We start from the raw sequence: 26,048 nt of genomic DNA on the forward strand, positions 1-26,048 counted from the left end.
TAACTTCCTTCTTTCCTTCAAATCAACACCAACCCCCCCCCCTTTTTTTTTTCTGTCATTTCATGGACCACGTTCACATATTCTGTAATCACTAGAAAACTGCAGACCCCAGGCTGAGTGTTTAGTTAAAATGTTAGGTTGAACTCTTGGCAAAGCACGAGTTAGAAAGTGCCTTGTTGAAACCTAAAGAGTAGGTTTGTTCCAGTACCAGCTAGGGTAACATCCAGAACTTTTTTTTTTTTCCTCTGAATTTGTTGTGATGCTAGAGAATTGAGGGAATTACATGTAGCAAGCCATAATCTTAGTAAGGTAAGGGATGGTCCAGTAAATCAGGCATCAGAGCTAATGCAGGGGTGACCATTGCAACTTGGCTTCTAGAACTTCAGAGTGTGGATCTCAGCGTTGTGGTAGAATGAGTGCAAGCTCAGGAAAATTGCTTTCAGTAAATGCAGATTAATACCATCTGCTTCTAAAAATTAAAATAAAAAATTGTCAACAGATTAGTAATTGAAGCTATTAATACCTCCCACCAACAATAGTGATTTGCATATGCTAATATATTTCAGATGAGATCACTTGTGTTAAATGATTTACTGTCTCTGGGATATGTATGAGTACAAATGGAGACGTGTGTGTATGTATATAAGTTTAATAAGTAATAAAACTGAGTGCTCATGTTGGAGAACACTTCATCAAACCTACCTGTACCTTCAGAAGATGATGAGGCTGCTGGTTGTTCACTCTGAGCTTCTGGAAACTTACTCCTGAAATACAACCCCTTGAAGATACTACTTAACCTTCAAAAGAATGCCTGCCTTAGCAGGTCATGTGTCAAGGTACAGTAGAGAGTTTAATAAACTATTGCGTTTTTGCATAAACTTAAGGAAACTAGTAGTTGAGCAACTTAGGAATTGCTTCAGAGTGTCTAGTTGGAATAAAACATGACATGCTTCTGAGTTTAATATCCTCAGATACTGCTTTTCATGTACAAGTATATTACATCAAAATTAGTAGGGTAATAAAACGACGTCTTGCCTAAAATACATGCATCGATATGTAATAATTTTGGAAATTTAGAAATATCCTGACTGCCTACACTTGGAAACGTAATACAAATGCCACTTCATTGTTTTTGTGTGTTGGGGGTCTGTATACCAAGACAGCAAAGAGCATGATGCAGAGATTCTGTGTATGAGAAACTGTCTTGTGGGATTGTCTGGGCAGGTAACTGCTCAAACTGGCATGTGTTAGCCAGCCAGCATTGTGATTCCTCCTTGCCATGGTCTGTTTTTTGCTTCCAGTGGGGACTAATAAGGTCTGAGAGTTGGAAGCTGGCTGGTACATCACTGATGTAGCTGAATTTCAAATTTAAAGCCAAGTTACAGACTTACACCAACTGCTTTCAGAATGAAGTTGTTAGGTGTACTGTTGGAGGTGATGCCTGAGCTAGAAAAGGTTGTTTTGGTTTTCTTTTATTGCTGTGGTTAATTTGGGGAATCAGTAATTGTTGATGCTGTGGTAGGTGCTGTTGAGTTCTGGAAAGGAACCCATTTGCACAGGAGCAGAGATGGTGATTGCTGCGATGCCATCACTACAGAATCACATTGCAGAGCAGACCATCTTTTCAAGGTTATAGAATAAAGAACATGAGATTAGATTCCTTGCTTTCTACTTTCAGCTGGCAAGTTTTATCAACAAAAGCTTATTATTTTAAAAATGTTTATTTTAATTCTGCAAATGGACAAGTACATGTCAGAGTTGAAACTTGGATACCAAAACCTCCTCACATATTTATATTCCAGGAAATAGGTTTATTGAGACAAATGTCAATACTAATGTGTATTTCTGTTTATGAAGTACAGTGAAACCGTTCCCCTATGTAGATGGAGGAGTATAAAGTAGAAAGATTATGAGTAATCCTCATACCATTACTGGTTTTAGTTAACTTTTTTTTTTTCCCCTTGACCTACTACAGCAAGGAAATACAATGCCAATAGACAGTGTCTTCATTTCAAGGTGCAGGGTGAAGGGATTACTGTATCATCTTTGGCGTAATTCCTAGAAGTCTAGGGTTAGATTCTGATTCCCCTTTCCCTGGCATAGATGTGGAATACCTCAACTGATTTACTTTGGAGTAATTCCAGGTTTGTCCCAGTCCAGCTGACATCAAAATCAAGACCCTACAATCCAGCTTTGTTTCATGCAGTTGGGTGAAGAGTTTGGATTGGTATGGCTTAACAGGGAATGAGGTGAGGTAATGCATTTAAAAATATTTCCTTAGAGAGGAAGTAGTTTTTCCTCATAGGTTGATAGATTAAAGTGTAGTTAAATTTGTTGGAATGTATTTTAGCTCCTCATTATAGCAAAACCTATTTCAGGATAGGCATGATTACAGACTTTGTAGTGGAAAAAAACAGTCATTTATCCACCTTTGGTAAAGGCTTCTTTAAATTCTGAAAGACAAGAAATACTCTTAATTTTTCAAAGTACAGAGTGTACTCTGAAATTATAGCTTGTTCTCCTTGGAAAGAGCGGTGTTTGCTCTGAAAGGGTGTGACTCAAGTATAATTTATTAGATACAGTTACTGAATTTAAGCAGAAAAAGTTAATTTATGACTTGTGACTTACCTCAGAATACCCGCACTGAAGCAGTGGCTCCTGATAAGTAAATCTGATGCACAAGTGACACAGGTTGTGTTTTATTTTCAGCACCTTTGAACAAGGATAAACTTTGCTCCAGTAAACTGTGTTTTTTGCCAGTAGAATAGGCAAATGTTCAATTTTAATCGTGCACACTCTTGTAAACAAAAATCACCATCTTACCTTTAAACAGCCCACAGAACCTCGGGGAAATTGTGTGATGCTGCTAGCAGTATCCTGAACCATCCAGTTGTCTCACGCATCTTAGTTTATGTTTATTTATTTAACAGTTGGAGTTAGACTTCAACTGTAAATATTTATTTCTTTGGAGAACAAACTTGATTGCTCCACTGAGAAATCTGAAAGCCTTCCTCCTGACACCTTTCCCCCCCCCCCCCCCCTTCCATTTACATGTTTTTCATTGACTCTGCCTCTGAGCTGATAGGAAACCATGCTCTGAGGCCATCCTGTTGGCTTACTGAGGATCTTCACTTGGTTTCATTTACCCAGGCAGTGATCTGCTCTGGGCCAGTTGGTGCCTAGCTGGGCCATCTGTCAAAAGGCAAAGGTCTAAAGAGCACAGAATACTTGAACCTGCACTCCTTCAATCCTTCATTTTTGATATATTTTCTATTGCATTGCCCCTAATTGGGGGATGAATAGCACAAAGCTGCTTTACCCTTTTGTACATGTATGAATCATTCTTCTGGAAAACTTTATGTAAATGCCTTATTGATGGGAGATATTTCATTCACAAATATTTTCAATAAAAGCTTGAAATGTATCATGGAATCATAGAATATCCCGAGCGGGAAGGGAACCCAGTAAGGATCATCTGCTGGCACCACACAGGTCTACCCAAAAATTCAGACCACGTGAGTAACAGCAAAGTCCAAATGCTTCTTGAACTCTGACAGGCTTGTTGCCGTGACTGTGTCCCTGGGGAGCCTGTTCCAGTGCGTGACAACCCTCTCAGTGAGGAACCTCTTCCTGATATCCAGCCTGAACCTCCCCTGTCACAGCTTGACACCATTCCCTCAGGTCCTGTCGCTGGTCACTGCCCCTCCATTCCCCCTCATGAGGAAGCTGTAGGCCGCAATGAGGTCTCTCCTCAGCCTCCTCCCTTCCAGGCTAAACAGGCCTGGTGACCTCAGCTGCTTCTCGTACATCTTCCATATATTTTGGTTTCATCAGATAGCCAAGGTCCTAGTGTGTGGGGCCTTTTTTTTTGTTTGTTAGCCTGTCAGTGTTACTCAACGCTTTAGGTTAGAGTAGGAGTCCCTGGACTAAGCTAACAGCTGCTGCAGTATTGGTAATATGTAATTACTTAAAATTAGGCCTAAAGCTTGTTGGCGTTGATATCTTAAAATTGTGTGTCCTGGTTTCAGTTAAAACAGAGATAATTAATGCCTGCTTTTCAAAGAAGCACAGTTTTCAACACAGTTCTGTGAGCGGAGTGATCTCTTGATCGATGCAGTGCAGTCAATGGTGCTGTACAGTGTATTGGGGGAAGCAGTATGCTCAGGTGCTTTGGATGGGTGGGCTACTTTTTAAAATTATTATTATTCCCAGTGGCAGGGAGTCATATTTCATGGCCTCTAGGACATGTTGTGTATGTGACTAACACCTGGGCTGCATTGTGTATGTGCTGATGCTTTCTGGAAGCTTCTGGCTTCTGCCTTCCTGCATCTGTAGTAGATATCAAGTGTTTAAGTTTTCTGCCCTGGAGTTTTCCCCCAGCAGGGACTGGTGAAGACCTGAGAGAAGAGGGGAGACGAGAACGTGCTGCTGATCCCAAACGATTAGATTCGTTCAGCCTGTTTCGGACACTCTTTGCCATGTGCTCCTCAGCTGTGGACGGTGACAGGGTTGTGGGTTAAGTGCATAGTTCTGTCAGTGGGAAGTGGCCATCTTCCCTGGCAGCTTTTCAGCCCCTTTTCCCGGCATGCATTTAAATATGGCTCGTTACACGGTGGGAGAGAGGCTACAAGCCTCCAAGATAAAATGGTCCTGGGGAGCAGGCTGCCTGCACCAGTGCAGTCATCTGGTGTGCAGCTGAGACTCGTAGGAGAGGAGGCCAAAGGGAGCGGGCTAGATGGATTGTCCTGCCATACTGCATGTGGCCTGTGGGCTGTAGGTTGTTCATTCTTGATATTTGCTTACAATCATAATGAACATTAAGATTTTGCAGTAAAACTTCAGAAAAAAAATACTTAACAGCATGAGAAAAATCTGTTTAAGCCACAATGAACGTCTAATTCTTTTTACCAGCCTTCCACAAGGAGGGAGCATCTGGTGGACAGAATAGATCAGAGTCCCAAGTGCATATGCTAGTGGTTTCATTGTCATCAACAGACATTACATTTTTGTTGATTTATTTTGTGCAATGAATAAAACTTCATTTCCTGCTCTGTTAAGGATGTTCTACTTTGCTTGATTTGTACAGAAATGAACTATGGTTGTATCCATATAAAAGTTGAAAGAAATTGGGTGGCACGGAGTTAACAACGGACATCTTTTTTTATCTGCTTAAATATATAAACAGTTCTTTTCATCTGAAATACTCCAGTGTTTGATAATGCTATATCTTCTGCAGTTAACTTTCACTCCTCAGACTGTTACTTAAAGGTCAAGATACTCTCATCTTTTCTTCATTTATTACATAGCTAGAAAGTATTCCACTCATAAATGTGGCTTATAAAACTGTGGTTTATTAGCATATACTGATTGTTCAAGTACTTCTGTTCTGTCCTCAGTAAAGCAAAACAAGCACACTGTGCATGTAGTTGTTGGAAAACTTGATTCCCTTCTATTGAGTGTGTATAATTTAAAATGAATTGGAAAGCAGTGTGCTATACACAGCTGATCAAATATTTAATTTTACTTTATTATGAGGTCATAATTTCTGCAAAATAATCCTTTGTAATGAAGTTCCAGTTTGGTTATTTTTAGACTTTTGCCTTGAAAAAAACACAAGACACTAAAACAAGATACTGAATGCGGAACAAGGCAAAGCAGTATTTCCCTGTCTGTCAAGTGATGTGTTTTTGGGACCATTCAGTACTGAGTTGTATCTAATTAACCTGCTTCTCTGTGTGTGAGTTGTAGCACAGATGTCTCGTCCTCTGTTCTGAACTGATTTTTGGCTGTTTCCTTGGAAGCATTTCTGTCCTCTCTTTCATATAAGTGCCCAATAAGGTTCAGGAGCCCTGTGACTACAGGGCACCGCAAGGGAGGTGTGTCTGTGTGTGAAAACAGCAAAATATTTTGATTTGAGAATATAAGTTTTGTTGCTTTCAAGAATGTTGGAACACTTCCATTTACATGGAAATATCAAAATGCAGTTTTTTTGTGTTTCTGAAGTGAACTTTTCTGTTGCTTCTAATTAAATGATTTTTCTTCCCACCAGTTTTGGTTCTTGACCTACTACAGAAGGCAAATATTAGGGTAATGGAGCGTAACAGCAGTGTTCTGTAGGCCAGTGTTCTAGTATTCTGTGAGGACCAGACTTGCTTCAGGTGGACTGGCTAACAAGCATTCGCCTTCTCTGCAGACATGCTGAATCTGGCTAGAGATCATAGAATGGCTCAGGTTGGAAGGGACCTGAAAAATCATCTTGTTCTAACCTGCCTGCCATGGGCAGGGACACTTCCCACCAGCCCAGGTTGCCCAAAGCCCCATCCAAACTGTCCTTGAGCACCTCCAGGGAAGACGTATGGCTATGGAAACTGCTGCTGTCATCTTTGAAAAATGTACCTGCTCATGAGATGCCCCTGTAACAAGAATAAGGAGGAAGTGTAGTCTGAGAGCATTGAGCTTTTTATGACTGGTGGTGACCTATCCTGCTCTGCTTAAAGGCAGTCTAAAAGCAGCACCATATGTGTACATGTTCCTTCCCCCCACTTGCTTGTGCCTCATCAAAAAAAGGTGCTATTTTTATTTTTTTTTGTCTGCTCTAGTCTTTTATGGCCACCAAAGCGAGCAGAAGCCTCCTGTAAGCTTTGCTGGCCTAAAATGTCTGTTATAGGACATGTACGTGTATTTCCTGCATATGTAATGTTCTTTCATATCTTCAACTGATTCAAAATTGTAATAGTGATATTTGTCTTCAACATGTAGAATGTTTTTTTTGTTTTTGTTTTTTAAATTAAAGAAACACGTTTCTTAGGTCTGCACAAAAGACTTCTGTATGATCATCGTGTATAGGTAGAAGGCAAGTGCATACTGAAGTATTCTGCCATTTTCAGTGCTTATCACTGCCTCTAGGGAGAAAAAGTGCTTTCTTAAGTCATTGCTTAAAATAACCTGAACGCGTTCGGGACATAATAGCTTGGTATCTTTCTTCGTACATGATGATTTTCTTTCCATCATTGACTGTTTGCAGTGAACTGGCTTTAAATGAGCTGTGATCTTGTTTTCTATGCTGGCTAGGTACAGCTTCTTGTACAAATTGAGGTCTTTTTGGTGCTTTCTTCTTGCATCTAAATTCTTATGTTCTGTTTCTTCTTATGGTTGAATTAAGATTTTCTTTTCTGTGTATGAAAAGTTACCCTCTTGTTTTTGCAATTTGAGACAGACTGAAAATGGATTCTGAAATATATGTTCTGCCTGTGCTGTAGCTTTGGTTCTGTGTAGTGTGTGGCCTTTTGAAGCAGAAACATGGAGTTCACCTTCTTTTGTGTCTCAAAGGTACTGGAAGCATGTAAAAGCAAATACTGAAGTATAGTGCTTCTTGCAATCAAATATATACTAAGTGATGCTGATAGTAACTGGACAACACGAGTCTTGCATGGGTGTTTTTTTGTTTGTGCCTGTTGCAATTCCGAAGCTTGTTTTAGTAATGGTTGTAGGGCAGCTATGAAGATGGAGGAAGGGAGCAGAGGAATGCGTACTGATGTAAGGATCAGTCCTTGTATTAATCCTGAATGTTTTCAGAATAATTCTTGAGTGTACTGCCCAGGAAATCTCACGTTTCAGCTTTGAACTCATCATGTAGTTCAGATTACTACTTGCTTTGCTACTTGCTACTCAGTAAGATGCTGTATTCTACTTGAGCTATTTTTGGAGAGTTTTGTCTTGTAGTCCCATATCAGCTTCCAGAAATATTTGTGGTTTTTCTCCAGAATCCTGATCTAAACTAAGCTGAAAATTAGAGTAGCAACTAATTGAAGGAAAAAGATAGTTCCCAGTAATTAAATGTTTACAGTACTTGAAATCCTTATTTGTTAAAGACTAGTGAGTCTTAAACATTACCTGACTAAAGCAGTTAATTCTCTTAAAGGCTGTAAAGGGACTAAAATATACTAGATGACTTACTATATACAAGATCTGTAAGTTTACCAAAGTAGTTTGGAAGAAGCTATGAAAATAAACAGTTCTCTGAGCAGCAGACACACATCTAGCATGAAAAGCAAACAAAAAACACAAATGTAAGCATCTCACAGTAATGCTTAATCAACTACAATATACCACATTGAGCAGTAGGTATTAGCTTTAGCATTACTAAATTAGCTTGGTGGGAAGCATATAAACACCAAGCTCACATTTGATAATGAATTTTAATTTGGTATCTGAATATAGAAGTACGTCCAGTAATTGATTTTTGATCACAATAAGCAGTATGTCTACAAAAGTCCAGCAGAAGTTTAATGTATGAGCTGAGTCTTCCCCTGCTGCTGGCCTCTCCCTGTGATAAAGGATGTCCCTGACTGCTTGAAAGGTAACACTGGGGCAAAGTAACTCAAATTCAGGCTCCTTCTGCCTGGAAAACTCATCTTCTTCCTCCGGAAAGAAAAGAAGAAATCCACCCTTGTTAGGTATGTAAAGTTGACAAACATGCCTTTCATTGCTTTATCTGAAATGCTTAAACACAGTATCTTTGGCTTTACTCTAACTATTGTATTGTATGGCCTTCTTTTATGTCAAGAACAGCTGAATATATCTGAGGGGCATACTGGCACCTAGTTTCTGAACATTGTGTCATGGAGAACTCAGATTTTAAAAGGTAGTAATCTTAAGTATGGGAAAAACCTGTTTCAGATAACTTGCATAGATATGGCAGTATTTAATTTATGTCCAAGTATATTTGTGTAATTGTCTATACATGATCAAAATACTGGACATACTTTCATATTCAGATACAAAATTAAAATTTACCACCAAATGTGAGCTTGGTGTTTATGGCTTACAGATCTTATATATAGTAAGCTGTTTAGTGAAGTCTAGGCCCTTTACATCACTTGAGAATCAATGCATTTCAGTTTCATGTAGCAAAAGAGAATAAGGGAAACATCTGCTACTTCTTATTAAAATATTGGATTAAGCAAGTGACTGGTCATGCTATGATACTCTTTAATGAATGTTGTATTTCATAGAATCATATGGAATACAAGGTTTGGGTTGGAAGGGACCTTAAAGATCATCTAGTTCCAACCCTTCTCCTAGGGATACCTTCTACTGGATCAGGTTGCCCAAAGCCCTATCCAACCTGGCCATTAGTCAAATATCATTCAGTATCACCTGGGGTAATTTCTTGGGTAATAATGTTATGGTGGGAGAAAAGGGTGTAAAGATGGAATGTGAGTGGAGGCTAAGAAGTCTCTTATTCTCTCCTCCATTTTTTAAGGATCACTTTTGTTTTTATTTCTACCACTTTTGATGTCTTTGTCATACTACCCCATGTCTGTTTCTGATCATCTACTCATTTGTCCTTTTTTGTCTCTGTTTACTACTAAGTATCGGAGAGTATGTAATTATTGAAGATACTTTCTACCACTGTGGATTAATATGCCTTTAAGTCCAAAAGGAGTTTTTTCATCATCTAATCCAGTTTTATTATACAAAGGTATCTAAAATTGGAACTAGATTTCTCTTATTTTTAGGTCAACCAGAAATTTGTTTTTCTTTGAGCACCTGAAAAAATGGCTGGAAGTTTTTCTTTGGCAGATTTATGACAGATTTTTAAAAATTTGATCAGGATGTTTGCAGGGCTAGTGGCTCTAGGAAACTGAGTATCTCTGGCCTTGCTACTGAACACTTGGAAGCACAAGAGAAAAATCCCAACTTTCATGATTCAGTGCTTCTCTCTCTGATGGTATTGGCATGTGGCTGGTGCTGTCACAAATGTACTCTATGGGCTAATGGCATATGCAGCAGGTGAGCAATGTGAGATTGTTGGGAGGCAGAAATAGAGAGTACTTACTTCAGTTCCCATCCTCATATCAGGAAGAGAAAGAATTTCTTGTTCAGACTTGCTACAGAGGTTAGAACAAAATTTTACAATAGTTTAGGAATATGTAAATGAAGTGGTCACTGGCCACAAAGGCCTTGATGAAACCCCTGTCTTATGAGGCCTTGAAAATTAGTGATGTGCACCTTATTTAAATAGCAATGACAGGTAGTAAGTGTGATTTCATCACTGATTTACATGAATTCAAGTGTTGTTAAAGTTCTCTGAAAGTGGAAAGCTACTGTCTCAGCTTAGAAGCTGATTTTTGAGGATCACATAGGCATATAAGGACTTCTTAAGCACTTAAATATTGTGTATGCATTGGGGATTTGTGGTTCGTTGCATCATAACTTTCTGGCCCCCAGGCTTTAGAAATAGTGATGTAGCTGATTAGGTGTATGAAGCATGAAGCTAAATAAATTTTTTCTTATCAAATATAAAACAAATGCTTTATCTCTTTGTACAATGAATCAGGTAGTAGTTAGTGTCCAACTTTGTATGCACAACTATGGTATGATTCAGCCCTAGTCTATGAGATGTGGAATAAATATTTGATCCTCAAGCTGCTTGATGGGGAACGAAGGCAAAGATGAGTAAGTGGAGGATGTTTGTGCATGGTGGATTCAGGAGTGGATGTACTGTGGGCAGTGCAACAGGAGGGTGTTGAAGCATGATCCCTTGGTGATTGTTGTGGGTGGGCGATCCTGGATCATCTTAGTCCTTAAGTTAGAGGCATTAACTAAAATTCAGATCAAGACTTCTGCGAAGTTAAGGATTCAGTTTCTGAGTAACGGAATTGCCTGTTGCAACAACTTCATAAGTTTGCGGATGATACTAAGTTAGGAAGAGCTGTTGACTCCATGGGGGGCAGGGTGGTCTTGACAAGTTGGAGAGCTGGGCAATCACCAGCAATATGGAATTAACATCAAGTGCCTGATTCTGCATCTTGGATGGAGCATCTTTGCATATATGTACAGGTTGAGGGTCAAGAGGCTGGAGAACAGCCCCACAGAAAGGGATCTGGGGGTTCTGGTCCCAGCAAGGTGCACGTGAGGCAGCAGCGTGCCCTGGCAGCCCCAAAAGGACAACCCTGCCCTGGGGTGCCTCAGGGCCAGCACTGCCAGCTGGGAGAGGGAAGGAATTGTCCCACTCTGTGCTGTGTGGCCTCACCTTGGGCGCTGTGTGCAGTGTGGGGTGCCACAATATCAGAAGGAATTAAAACTATTAAAGAGTGCCCAAGTGAGGGCTATAAAGATGATGAAAGGTCTAGAGGGAAAGATGTAAGAGGAGCAGCAGCGGGGTCCCTTGGTTTCTTCAACTTGAGCAGGCTGAGGGGAGGCCTCATGGCGGCCTGCAGCTTCCTCACAAGGGGAGCGGAGGGGCAGGCGCTGAGCTCTGCTCTCTGGGGACAGCAACAGGACCCGAGGGAACAGCATGGAGCTGGGACAGGGGAGGGTCAGGCTGGGGATTAGGGAAAGGGTCTGCACCCAGAGTGGGGTCGGGCACTGGGACAGGCTCCCCGGGGCAGTGGTCACAGCACTGGGCTGCCAGAGGTCAGGAAGAGTTTGGACAACGTTCTCAGACACATGGTGTGACTTTCTTGGGTGGCCCTGTGTGGTCGGGAGATGGACTTAATGATCCTTGTGGGTCACTTCCAACTCAAGACTTCCTGTGATTGTACGAACTGCTTGAGGGCTACAGATTAAAATAGCATCAGTCAAGGAAAGCTCTCTTTCAATCGGTATGAACGCAGTTGTGTTAAACAAATGTATAGTAGTATTTGTGGGTGGTATGTTTTAAGTTAGCTTCTGAAGAAGCTCAAACTATCCACCCTCAGTGCAAATATATACCATGGAAAATGATAAATGTTAGAGGAACCTGCATAGTTGATGATCTAATGGTGTTACCTGTGATTAGTCTGTCACTTAAACTTATAAAAGCTTTCTTAATGTAAATTAATTGATCAAAACCTGATGAATTATAGATAAGAGAATGCTTGTGTGTTTAAATATATTCCTTGGTTTATGTAATTCAGAAGTTTTGTTACAGATGTTGTTCTGTGTTCAATTTGAAACAAGATATGTTCTTTTCTTCTGTCACACTAAATGCTCCCTGAGCTTTCCTGCTTGGCATTATATAAGATTAGAGGCTTTTTTGAGGCTTATTACTCTTATTTCTCCATCGTCTAGTTTTCAATCTCTTACATTTACACATGGCTGGAGTACCCAGCTGAACGCCTAACAGTAATGGTCCCATATCTTTTTGTTCCCTTGGGCATTCAGCTCCAGTTTTTGCTGACACTCATTTTCCTCCCTCATTTTAAAACTGTCCTCTTTCTTTAGTTATGGAAGAAAAATTAATTTCTATTCAAGGTGAGTGGCACAGATTTGGGAGAATGTATTTTAGTTTTAATTTTAGCTTAAAAGGAAAAAAACACCGCTTCTCTGAATAATTTGTGCCAAGGAAAGTATTCATTTGAGGAATTAGTAATATCAAAATTGTCTAAGGAAGGCAGTGGCATACATGGGGTGATTACTTGAAAGAGTAATAAATGTCACATCCTGAAGTCCCAACTACCTTGGAGAAGGCAGGTTGTATTTTAAACTATCCATTATGATAAACACTTACATGTTGTGATCTTATAATTAGAGAGGTCTTTTGTGAAACTTTGCAACAGTTATAATGCAGTGTTGACAGTTAGACTTCTTTTAACATATGGTGGTTTTGTGTGACAGGTTGCTGACTGGTTTAGAAGATAAATTACTGTTTGTTTAGGTTTAAAGTAATATTTCAAAAGCTTTTTGATTTAAAAAGCAGTGTGTTATAATGAGCAATAAATTCCTTGAAACGGTTTACATATCACAGACTGACAATTGCAAAAGAAATGACAGATTATAAGAACTCCTAATGTACATCTTGAGTAAGCTGCACCTACGTGTACTCTTTTACATTTATTAGCCAAGACATTTGTACAGCCGTTCAGCTGGCTTAGTGGTTTAGTCCATTAGTTTTGTTAACTGATTTTATTTAGGTAAGATGTGGTTGATGAATTACACTTGGTGAAAAACTGTTCTTCCCAATATTGATATGTGAAGGTAACTTAAAAATAAAGAATAAAAAATAGAATACAGAATTTACTTATGTTCAAGCTATTTGAATATCATTAATACTACTGTGTATTACGTGCATGTACATAGTGTACAAATAGTACACTGCATGAGAGCAACCATCCTCACTAAGTTAGGAAATTAAGTATTGTCTTAATATAGCACTAAAAAGCCCTTAGCATTCTTTTTGTGAAGGTTGTTCTTAGAAACGTTTTTAGTCATGTTACATTAAAGGTTCCAATTCCCTTTTGTAGACTTTATTGTATGCTGAGACCCTACTTTTTCTATAATGAAATTCCCCACACTTTTGAGTTTGCAGAAGGCAGTGAAGACTATAAAGAAACTCAGTATTGCTGTGCCCATGGCTGACAAATCTTATTCCTGCGTGAAGCTCCCTGCACTGGCAAAAAGATTGCCAAAGTAACATTTCCCCAGGTGCTGGGGTTGCCACAAGCTGAGATTCGGCTTGGACCCATCTGAGGCAGTAGCTCAGGAACAAAGGATTGTGAGGCTGAAAATCTGTGGCCCCAACATGTTTTAGTTCTGTTGGTTTTAAGATGGGTACCTTAAGTAAGGAAACCAGATGTGTATGTCTGTGTTATCTGTCATTCATTCTTCTCTACCTCTTCTTCCTTGCTCAACCATTAAAATTTGAGCATATTGACCAATTTCAAACACTTTTGATGGAGAAATGGGATTTAAAGGACAATAACCTATGAATTTCTGAGAAATCAGTAGCAGGTGGGGAGATTTCAGTGGGTATACTCCTTCCCATATTGTCCTGTAGTATCTGTTTCCATGTGGTTGCCCCCTTCCTTTTCTACCCATCCCCAGCAGATGCCAAAAGCCAAACACTGCCCAAATGATGATCAGCAATAAGAAGAGCTCTCCTGGATAAGAAGTTCTCCAGGTAAAGCTTTGTGTCTTTGTGCCTTCCCCTGTCATGTGGCAGAAGTTTATTTGAGAAATGGGGCTTGCTCAACTGGCCACGTTGTTGCTGGGGGCCTGCTGTAGGTATCCTGCTCGATACCGGTAGGGATTAGGAGAAAATTTGGTCTGGACAGTATTATACCCTCCTCTGAGGGAAGTGGGTGGCAAGGTTATGTTGTAATAAAAATTATTACTACATCCTTGGCAGGTGCTTGGCAGAGGGAATTCTTGCACAGGGATCTGGCTTTCTAATAAACTATAATGAGAAGTGTGTTAGGGGAAAGTAGCCCCTAAAGAAAGCGGGAAATGGAGCTGCAACTCCAATCCACCAGTACATAGGGGTGCTCATTTCCCCCAGTGATCTTCCACTGTGAAGGCAAGTGCCATCTTGGCTAAGGGTCTGGGGCCAGTTTAAATAGGGTTGAGGACTGGTGCTGGCCCTCTAGCAGGTGGAACAGATTACAATAGGAAGAGTAAGCTGAATGGGCCAACATTTTGCTGATGGTTCCCAGATCTTGTTTAATAAATCAGCAACCTGATCAAACCATGCTCACCAGAGTTTTTCTTTCTTCCTGCCGTGTTAAGGAGACCATATTAATGAATGCTGTAGAAATACGGTGCTCAGCTATTCTTAACTAATATTTCAAGGGACTTGTAACAAGGGTGAGAGTATGCCCAGTCTTTGATGCATCTTCTAAAATACCATGAAAAACGTGTGAGCTGGTTTAAATACTGTTACTTTGGGACAGAAGATAAGCAGTGATGTAAGAAGAAATGTGCCTGATAATGTGCCGACCAGTTTAGTGGCTGGAACTGGCTGTGTTGTGATGCAAACCCATCGCCACCCCTGACCTGTGCGTGAAGCTGAATGACAGTGGAGTGTTGTTGGGTGCCCCACATCCACTAGTTTTGCTGAAAGAGCTCATCTAGCTCTTCTCTCCTCTGACTCCTCTCCTGCCAGGCCACCCGGGTTTCAGAATTACCAAGTGACAGAAGTCACTGTGAGCTTTGTGGAACAAACATGTTGGATATGCCTCTTTTTTTTTTTTTTTTATTCTTTCCATTCTTCCTACTATAGCAATGTCAAATCTTGAGTATAGCTGCCAGTTACTACTGTAATATTTATTTATTTTTTTTAACTGTTTGTTGTTTTCTTCTTTGTAGTGTAGAGGGCTGTAGTCAAGGATCAGGACTTCATTTTGCTAGGTATGAAACACAGGAAAATCTTACAGAATTAAGATGCTCCCCCACCCCTATCTCCCCAAACCAAAACACTGGGCAAACTTCCTGTAATATGAGGAAGAGTGAAATCTTTGAGAAGCTTAACCTGGGAGAAATTGTGGAAAAGCCATTTTGAGGTGTTTATTTCTATTAAAAAGCACTTACATCATGGTAGGTGGTCTCTTTTTTTAAAGCACAATAAACATATCAGAAACTTTACTAGATGATCAGTTAACAGTTTATAATAGAAGTTTCTTCCCAAAACAGAAGGAAGATATTTGTACAACTCACTTTCCTCAAAGTCTTGCAAAATCATTTTATTAGTTGCTCTGTCTTGGGCGTTGAGAAACGGGGATGTATTTCTGAGCAGGCTGAGGAGCACTTAGTGAGAACAGTCTGTTTTATTTATCTTTGCCTCTGTGGCCTTATTGCCACACTCTTTCAGGCTCTGACAGCTCCCTTTCTTGTAAACAGAAGAATGCTCCTTTCAAATACCTCCAATAATCAGCTAATCAAACCAGTAGCAATGTCACGGGGAGATGTTCTTTCCCAGAAATCAATAGCCAGATTCTGCAGTATCTGCGTAACAGCTCACCACAAGCTTCTGGGCTTTCAGTTGGGGCTGCTGGTGCAGCATATTCATGTATCCTCAGTGTTTACATAGAAGTTGAACTCATACCTGTGTTTCAGAGCACACTGTGCTCTACTAATATAGAATATTAGCACAATCTAAGTTTAGTTATTCTGTAACTAAACTTGGATTATGCTCCTGACCTAGTACAGGTAACTGTTCAGCGTGCTTTGTTGGTCACTGCTACTACTTGGTTATCTCAATCAGCTGAAACCAGATGCAACAAGGAGAGCAAATACAGATTAACACCTTGTTAAATCAGTTCTTGATTGTTTCAGGTTGTTCATTATTCTTAACCAGGTTATCCTTGTTTATTCTCCCACTCATCAAGGTGCTGGGTCAGCTGGCTACAGACTGCACTTCTTCCCCAGTTCCTTGGTATTTCTCCTTAATAACCCAGTACATAATTTAAAGAGTTGTTTTTGCCATGTTTCTCCATGAAATAATACTGGAAAAAAAAAAAGATGAGGTAGAAAAAATCAAGACCTTTCATCATCTTGTCTGTCTTAGGGAAAGACAGATTAATCTGATTACTCACTGTGAGATGTGTGATTTGCCTATTTGAGAAGTCTTAAAATTGGGTTTTGTAATAGTCAGATTCTCATCAGGACAACGTGTGTGTGTACATACATATATACATAAACTTCCATATGTAGTACTGAACTCCTTAATTATCGTACAAAAGAGCAACCCAATCTGATTTGGTTAAATATTCCTTTTTGATATTTTGTAGTGTCATGATTTAAAATGTACATATATATGTTCACTTATATAATGAACTACTTATTTTAATGTCAATGTGCATTAAGACTAACCTATATCTCCCAAAAGATTTACAGATGTCATGGCTATATCACTATTTTTTTTTTCTATTCAGTGTTGTGACATTCCTAAATTGCTATTCATTAGAACAATCATAAAACTGTTTTCCTATTGACATACTTAGCTGATGACTCTTAATGAAATATTCCTATCAGGGTAATTGTGCAACAAAATGATTGGGGCTGTATTAAAGTTGCTGATTCATTTGTAAGCAACTGTTTGACCTGTGCTAGCTAGCAGAAGTGTTGCAAGATTATACAGAAGAGTAATAGTAATGAATTCATATGAATACAACAAATCTGTATGAATATGTATATAATGTGTTTCACTGCTATATGGTAATCAAAACATAATCACAGATCTTGATTGTGCTTGCCATTTTAATGAAACATTTTAAAGACAATCTTTTTTTTAAAAACAAACAAACAAACAAAAAAACAACAAAAAAGAAAACACAAAACTTGTGTTCTTTTATGTTTTCTTTTTTCACGTAGAGCCATCCTAGAGCAATTTGGGATGGTCTTCGGAGATGATGGAGCTCAACCACCTGTTCAAAGCAAGCCCAGTTAGAGCAGGCTGCTCCATGGCTTAGCCAGCCAAATACTGAATAGCTCCAAGGCGATTTCACAACCTCTTTGGGCAGCCTGTTCCAATGTGACCACCCAGCTGGTGGAAAAACTTTTCCCTAGACCTTCTTGGAAGTGCCTGTTTTTTAACTTGTGTCCATTGGCACTTCTCTCACAGCACACCTTTGACAAGAATTTGGCTCAGTCTTCCCTGTACCCTCCCAGTAGGCAGCTGTGTAAAGCAGTGGGATCTCCCTTTGTTCTTCTCCAGTTCTTCTCTCAGTCTTTCCCAAGACAGAGCTCACGTGCTCCAGGTCCCCTAACCACCTTGACAGTTATTTATTGGAACTGTGGTACACCCACATCATTCTCATTCTGGACAACTGTGTGTCTGCTGGAGAGCCTGTGACTGAACACAGTACTCCCCACGAGGTCTCAAAAGGGCCAAAAAGAAGGGGAAATCATGTCCCACAGCCTGTTGGTTGTACCCTTACTGATACAGCCCAGCACACGCTTGGCCTTCTTTGTGGCAAGGGCAAACTGCTGAGTTGTTCAACTTGCTGCCCATTGGGACCCTTGCGTCTTTTTCTGTAAATCTGTCTTCTAGCCCTTTGGCTCCTAGTCTGTACTGTTGCCTGGAGTGGCCCCATCGCAGGCGCAGGGCTTAGGATTCACCTCTGTTGGACTTCTCAGAGATCCTGACAGCCCATTTCCTCAGCCACTCAAGGACTCTCTCAACAGCAGTTGTGCTCATCAGCAGATAAACTCCTCTTCCCAGGTTGATACCACCCCCAGTCTTGCTGTGGTACACTGTCCCATCCTCTGGGCCTTAAATAAGGATATGAAACACGGTGGGTTTAGTACTGGTGATTGAAGGATGCCACCAGTTGGCTTTGAACCTCAAAATGCAAACCTTAGAGCCTGGTGGTCCAGGTGCTTTCCACTCAACTTATCCCTTCGTGTCTAGTCAGTATCAGCTGTGCTAGGACACTCCACCAGCAGGGAAGAAGTTCTTCTTCCATGGTTTTTGCATGGTGCAATTGCAGATATGCTTCATGTAGGTGGGAATATGTATGTTACTGGGCAGTGAAGGATATTAAAGCTCATTGCCTTAGAAATGATGAAGGAAGGAAAAAAGAGCAAGGTTTTCGTAGAGGAAGAGACAAAGAGAGTGAGAGGGAAAATGCAGGTGTGTGTAATAGTTTCATAGAATTGGTGGTTTTTTATTTTATTTTTTTTAATTCAATGGTAATTACTTTTACACATTTCCCTGTTTTCTTTTAAAAAGAACTTTAATTTTTTTTTTTTAACTTTGTTTCGTGAAGGCAAAGGGACAATATTTGCATAAATAGCTGAGTGATCCCAAGGAGAAAACATTCTTTCCCATAAAGCATGCTCATGAGACAGGTTAGAGACAAGTTTTATGTATTTTAAAATGAGAAAGTGTCTTTTTTCCAGGAAAAAGAAGTTTGTATTTTAAATGTGGAAAACAGAATAATGAGCACAGATAAATTCTGTCTGTTACGAAAAGATCATAATAAACCCCATCTAGTGTATTTTCAGGTGCTGTCAATTTTAGCTTGCTTTAAACCTTGCAGTAATTGTTTTATATGGTGTATTGCAAGAGAAAATTGACCGAGGAGCTCACGTGTAAATTTACTAGCCGAGGTGCGATTAGCATGTTACTTATGACTTGCATAGTTTTAGATATAACCATAGTGCTCCACAAAAATGTTCCAGGACAGGACCTGGCCTGAAGCATTTGCCAAAAGGATAAAAGAGCGAAGCCTGACTGTGCAAACTTTTATTTCTTCTGATAGGTTAAAAGTTACCGTGATGCATTAGTGTAGTAACACCCCTATGCAGAACCATATGGTAAAATTTTTTGAAATTTTCTCAGATCTACTTATGGCATAAGCTGGAGGGGAAAGCAGATTTTAGTAAATGAGTTACTTTCTTAAAAGTCAGCACTTTAGATGCATCGTGTATATTTTTAGTTTTGTACTGTTGCGATTTTTTACTTGGAATCACTACCATTAATGCTAAAATGAATGGGCACTCGATCAAATATCCTACTCTAACTGAAGTTATTAGCACTTTCAGAATATTATTCCCTTCCCATCCCCAATATAATTTTTTACTTTAGCTTTAAAATGTTTGTCATCTGGTGTGAGCTAGATTTATTAGAGTATAGTAGTTTTAGTACGTTTTGGCTGCATGTTTATGATGACATCACTGTAATCTATATACAGTATGTGATTTCAGTTGTTTCCAGTGTTAAATATTTTCATAATTATGCTAGTTTTGGCAGTTCACTTGGAACTTTTTCACATCTCTTTAATGAACATGTTTTACTTCTGGGCTTATGAGACAGCCACATGCTTGAGAAATTAATAGCGTGCTCTTAAAGCTAACATTGAGCAGAAATGTGCAGATACAGAAAGCTTTTGGACTTAAGTAGAAACGTAGTTCCTCTAAGGTCACAGCCACTGGTATCGTCTTCTGCAATTAGAGAATGCAACGCTTATTTTAGAAAGCATCAGTAGCTGTTGTGAAAATGCTGTGTGTTCATGTTAAAATAAAACAAACCATACAGCTCTTGTAAACCTTTTCCATAATTGTGTAACGTAAGGAAACGAGGGGGTGTTGTCCATGATTAAAAGAACTTTTTTCAAATATTTGGTCAGGTTCAATAGGAGAAAGTTAAATCAGTTGTATTTCATCTTTAAGTGATAGTGATATGTATGATGAGTGTGTTGCACAGATTTTGCTTGAAGTTATGAAAAAGTTCATCGGTCATGCTTGTGGCAATACAGGGACAGAAGAATTAGTCCTGAATGTCGGCAGGCTCGGTACACTTAACACTTCCAAAACAGAATGCCTTTTTTTCCCTCCTCAATTTTCTTTTTCACGTAGCCAACATAAATACTGAGAGGCGAGCATAATGTGGTGCTATCAGGTCAAATCATTAAGTGGTCCTACCACAGCGCTCTGCACAGTCTGAGCTTGGGAAAGAAGGAAATGTGCTAATTGAGCTGGTTGGTAACCCTGACATTTCATTTTCTGGCAACTACATAGCAGTATGGTGACTCATCTGAAAATATATTTTCATAGTATGTATGAACTACTTTCCAAGAAAAAGGGTTCGGTTAAAAGTAATTTAAACATTTTAGCTTAGAGTCTGTAATTTTATTTTTTTCTCAGTAAGCTGGAGATGTGAAGGAGAGGTGAGCTTTCCTGATTATCAAACATTTATTTTGATGAAGTGGCTTCTTCCAAACAGAATTGATATTGAACACCCATTCTAATTTTTTGTGCATTGGAATGGAAAGTCCTGGATGATGACTAAGCACCCACGTCATTTTTCACGTATCAGAGTGAGAGTCCTATATGACTAAAACGGCCAAATCATGGTAATTTAAAAAAGAACAGAGATTTCCAGGATCTGATCATGACCAAACTTCTCTTTAAGATGTATAAATTGTTTGAATTCTATATTAATGACCAGAAAACTTCAAATCCTTTGTGGTGCTCACCCTTCTTTGAGAAGTTATCATCTACCTACTCCAAAGTACGAATGTATCTTTTTCCATTTTCTCCAAATAAGTTTAGTCTTCTATTTATTTTTTCAGCATAGGCTTATATTGCTCATCATCTCTGCTTTTCTTTCTGAAAAGTTATTTCTGCTTTCCTGGATAATTTCCCTCTGTGTTCTGTTTATGTAAATATAGAATGGAAAGAAATAAACTTTGTCGAATTGTTTTTGAAGCTGTAGACTTTTATTTAGGATTTGTCAGGACTAATTCTTCTGATCGTGTAACTTTTTTTTTCCTTATTTCATTTAAGCATTAAGAAAACAAGTAATGGGAAATTTCTGTATCCTAATTTCTCCAAGATTATTAAAAATGCCAGGGAGCATGTAAGGAAATGTGTCACCTGCTCTGCTTCATACTGTGTTGCTTTACATTTGTTGCCTGAACCCTTTCTTTTGTGAAGACCCTCTAAGATAACAGTGTAGTACCCAGAGAGTACCCCACTGATTTCCTGTAGCAGGCTGCATCTGTTGAAGAGATAATTCAGGTTGCATCAAAAGATGTAAGAAATAGCTTCTTTCCCAGGCTGGTCTCCTAATATACTTACAGGAATATTCACATTACTTTTCTTGGGTTTCCTGCATTTGAGTTTTATAATTAAACTGTCATTCTGGAATGCAATGGCAATACGGATGGGGTATTTAAAACCTAAGCTCAGCTCATTAGGGTTTTCTTGTCTGCAAAATTCATTGTGTAAGGCATATTTCATAATCTCTGATCACAAACAATATTTCCTGCTGCTGAACTCCAGAAAGTAAATAAGCTAAATAAGCTATATGAAAGCTCAAGATGAGCAGTTGCCTTTGGTTCATTTATCTTTTCTGGGGCCACGTTTATTATTTCAGAAGCCTGCAAAAATATTTTGCATTGTGAAGCAGCTTCAATTAGCTGTATTAGGAAGGGCATGACTCTGACAGCTTGTGTGAGGTTGTTTCATGAGCAGGCACATAAGCTCGTAAAACGAGGTAGTGTTTCTCATTTCAGGGCTCTGGCTTTGCTTGAAGGAGTGTTTCAGCAGAAATGCAGCTAGACGTACTTTGTTCAAGTGAAATCAGCAGTTAAATAACAGAGTATTATTGTTATTTGAGTTAATAGAAGTATTAATTATAAAATACTTCTTGTTTTTAATAAACAAACGTTCTGTAACCATTTCTGTAGTTAGATGGATGTACAGAATGTACTGAGGGAAAAGCACGGCTACAAGTTTAATATACCAAATATTTACCGAGTTGGTTTTCCCACATTTATTTTGCTTCTTTGTTTGATTGACTCAATTGCTTTCTTCTCCTCTAGCAGGAAGACCATGAAAGTTGTGGTTCTAGTTCAACAAACCGCAGTACCACGGAAAGCATGAAATCAGCAGTGAAACCACGACGAGTTCAGCAATCTGCTTCTCCTGACCCTGATTTACCTCCAGGTAGGCAATAATATTTCAGAAGCTTGATTGTGCTTGAGTGATGATAGAACATCTAAATTTGATTTTAAGTTATTTTCACACCTCTGTTGAATGATTTTACCTTTTAGTAGTCCTGTCTATCTGAAAATCATACAGCAGTGAAGAATAGAATACTGGAATATTATGCAGTAGTAGAACTGAAGCACAATAGAACTTTGTTAATCCTTGCATCTTTCCCTTCCATTTTGTTGTATCCTTAATTTTACATAACCTATTTGTAAGTAACCAGGGTTAGGTTAGTGTGAGAACAGTCCTGTAGGGGTGGTGTGTTAGATTTTATCCTCTGCTGCTCTGGTTCTTTTGTTTCAGATCACTCCGTGTTTTCTATTGCTCATTAACTGCTCGGTGTTTCACATTAAATTCTTTTCCCACATGTTTTCAGATCCTTAAAATGCTGTTAAAGGAGAGGTTTTCTCTTTGAGAGTAGTAATTCTGACAGATGTTGCTTATTTAGTCCTCTGTCTACTTGTAGAGATGTTGATTATTTTTTTTCTGACATGGAATTTGTCTCAGATGAACTTGGAAATAATTGTATGATACAAAAATGCCTGAAGAACTATGTTATCTGATTATTTTTGTCTCTCAGTTTGCACAGAAATTTCATGTATGAGGTTTAGTTTTGTGCAGAAAAATGAAACTTGAGAGCACTGGAATGAATTGCAGTTTGCCTTCTGAGGGCATGTAATTTTAGATGGGTTAAAGACATGACAGTTTTGTGGTTTTTTTTTTTTTTCCTCCTGTCTTTTTAGCAGTTCAAGTTCATACATGTCTTAGCTTGAATCAAAAAAAGAACACTGAAGTTCAGTGCATGGAGTATTATGTACACATTGGTATCGTCTTCCTTTGGAATGGGTCCTTGTAGAGCCAGAGCTGGAGGCTCTTGGATCTCCAAGATCCACCAACCTCCAGTGACTCGGGGCAGCCACCAAGTCCTACCATGGACAGCGCTTTGGCTCTTGCAGCACGCTGCAGTTTGGTTCTTGGGGTCTCACCTGTGAATAACAGGAGGCAAAGACTTGCCAAAGTATCGGAGGCTTATATTGCCTTCTAGGATGGCTTTAGGATTTGGTTTGAGTTTGTTTCTGTGAGTGTCATCTGTGGGCTTGCCAGGAAGGTCTAGTCTTAGGGAGTGGAGTAAAAGGCTGGAGGCCTGTGTATTGTGCTGTTAAAGTTGAATATTCAAAAAGATGTGTTTCCACATGTCCAAATTCAACACGGACATTGAAAACTGGTTTGCGTGTCGTCTTTTATAGATGTATCGTGCTTCTCAATGATTACTGTGAATGATTATAGAAATGACATATAAGGTATTTGCAATACTGTAGCAGATTACAAGGTGTGGTGACAACTTACATTACTATTTGATAGGTTTTCTAGGTGCATTTTGTGCTTCTTTGAAACTGTAGGGCATGATCACCTTCTTCATCGGGATCACACTGCATTGTCAACTGCATAGAGTATGTTTGTAGTGAATCTTAATGATGCAGAGTATTAGGGAAAAAATTACCTTATTGGTTGGGCTTGGAATCACTGCCCATGCAGCTACATTCTCTAAATACGGCTGGTTTTGGTGTTTGTTTTTTGTTTATTTTGGATGTATAAATAATGCTTTATTTAATCACAAATCCTATGTGGTAAAATGGCCTAGATTAGGAGTAGAGACTTGCTTACAGGAAGATTTTATTCTCTGTGGTACAGCTTTAATTTGCCCATCCTGGATTTTAGTAAGATGTTGAGTTTTATATACTCTATATTTACTTTAATCTTTGGAAGACACAGGTATTGAACTACTGTTGTAATTTGTTGTCATTACTGTTATCACAAAGATCTGTGTGTCCTTTAGTTCTGCTGTGTCTTTCCAGGATGGAGCTAGGCAGAACTCATCAAAAAATCAAGCTTTGGTATCAACAGAGCGCTGCTAAACGTAGGGGAGAAGTCTGATGATACTGATTCTGTTGAATCAACAGACTGCTCCGAGCTGTAGTGCTATGATATTCTGTGGTGTTGGAGCTGAACCTGCAGCCAGAGTTCTTAGTGCACAGTGCAGTCTACTGTGTTCTGGAGAATATGGAAAAAGCATCTCTGTGGATTGTGTGCTGAACCTCAGGGCTTAACCCTATGGACTGTCTGGTATTTTTGGTCACTTCATTGTGGAATATCTGAACTTTAGTGGCAAGGATAGTCAGAGTGTTATGTTTAAAAACTACGCAACTAAGAATCATCCCCCACGTGTTTTCTCCCACTTATGTTTTCAAACAATAACCTTTTTTTTTTATTACATGTGAAGTTACCAGTGTTTTGTTTTAACTTTGTTTTGGATGCTAAAAGATGCAGGTAAAGTTGATTTTCTTAAAAGACTGATCCTCGTTCATAAGAATCTGTTCGTAGTATATTTGAAGCTTAAAATTAATTAGAACGATGGTACCTGCATTATGCTTCTCGCAGTGTGCTGCACCACTAGTTTGGAAATGTCTTTGCTGAAGAATGTAGTAAAAGTTTTATCAAATTTCTGACCCCTATTTCATTTGGGAGATACAATTCTGCTCCCTCTTTTTGTGCATCCAGGCAAAAAGACATGTAGATGAAAGCTCATGTTTTGGATTTTAGGTTAGTCCTTGTTGCTGCTCTGTTCTGTCCTGAAAAATGTTGGAATCTACCCATAGGATCTACTTACAGAACGCTCTATTTTTTGTTTTTGCTGCTGTGATACTGACTTTGTCAGGTTTCTGTAATTCAGAGCAGCAAATTGTAAATTAGGATGACTTTGAAAGTTTCTTGAAAGCAAAAAAAAAAAAAAAAAAATGGATCTGTGGAAAGACAGCTTCAGTTTCTTCAAGGGAATAAGTAGCTTGTTCCAAAATAATTGTTACTGTTTATGATTTTGTAGTTTCCAATTATAAAGTCTGCCTGATATCTCCACCCTGCACTTAAACAACTAAATGATTTGTGCCTGCTTCTATTAATAGACTGTCAGTTCACACTACTCTGGTGAGGAAAATAGGTCTCTTATATACTTTATTCATATATGAATGGAAATTACAATAATACCCTTAATTATTACAATCATACATCAGGTTTATTTAATTCCTATAATCTAAAAGTATGCACTACCATCTTGTCAGTGAGAAAATACTGAAAAACAAGTAATTTGATGTATTTTTTTTAGTAGTTTTTCAGATTAATGCACCAAAAAGCTTGCAGTCACATTTCTAACATAATCTGTTGGAATTTTTGACTTTTGCTGGGTTTCTGGTTTTCCTGTTTGTGTAGACAATGCTCTAAAACATTTTCCACATTTTGTTTCAGTACAATTGCAATGCTATTAAGATGACAGGAGGAGTTAATGTTATTTCTGCCCTGTTAAAGCTAACCTTACTCAAAGGGTAAAATATGCTCAATAGCATAAACTGAAGCAATGTAAGTTATGATAAGTAATGTGATACACATTTTACAATTAAGATTATAACATTGAAACACTTTCTAAATGTATGACTGTGCTTAATCAGAATCCAAATGTTTTACTAATGATATCTGAAAGCATGCCTTGCATTTAATAAGGAGGTGGGTGAAGGTTTTGAATGCTTAAAAAAGAAAAAGTACTGATGTCAAAAACTTGCAGTTGTGGGACTGATGAAAATCACTGCTAAATGTATTCCATGTACTCTAAGATGAAAATAAATATTTGACTATGAAACTGTGAGTAGCTGAAAAAAGCAGAGTAGAATGGAAGTAGCAGCCTGAGTCTGCTCCTGCACATCATGTGATGTTTCGATGTTGATTTTAAGTTTTATTTGAACTAAAATTCTAGATAAAAATGAGTCTGATTTAATGCACGTTTCAGAAAGCTATCCTTT

At 38.8% G+C, this 26,048-nt stretch overlaps 1 protein-coding gene across 9 annotated transcripts in view; it reads left to right on the top strand.

Moving 5' to 3' along the window:
• VPS13B (vacuolar protein sorting 13 homolog B) overlaps window positions 1–26,048 on the top strand; it is a 459,486-nt gene that overhangs the window by 17,864 nt on the left and 415,574 nt on the right. For 5 of the 9 annotated variants that reach the window (XM_084510479.1, XM_084510473.1, XM_084510476.1 and 2 more), the window contains one exon: window positions 22,035–22,155. In XM_084510479.1, coding sequence (XP_084366605.1) covers window positions 22,035–22,155 — 121 coding nt within the window. Of the gene's footprint in view, window positions 1–22,031; window positions 22,156–26,048 lie in introns of all 9 variants that reach the window. The other 4 variants (XM_084510475.1, XM_084510471.1, XM_084510472.1 and 1 more) reach the window with 1 other exon arrangement.

Source organism: Aythya ferina, assembly GCF_964211825.1.
Source record: "Aythya ferina genome assembly, chromosome: 2".
In the NCBI taxonomy this organism is placed as follows: Eukaryota; Metazoa; Chordata; class Aves; order Anseriformes; family Anatidae; genus Aythya; species Aythya ferina.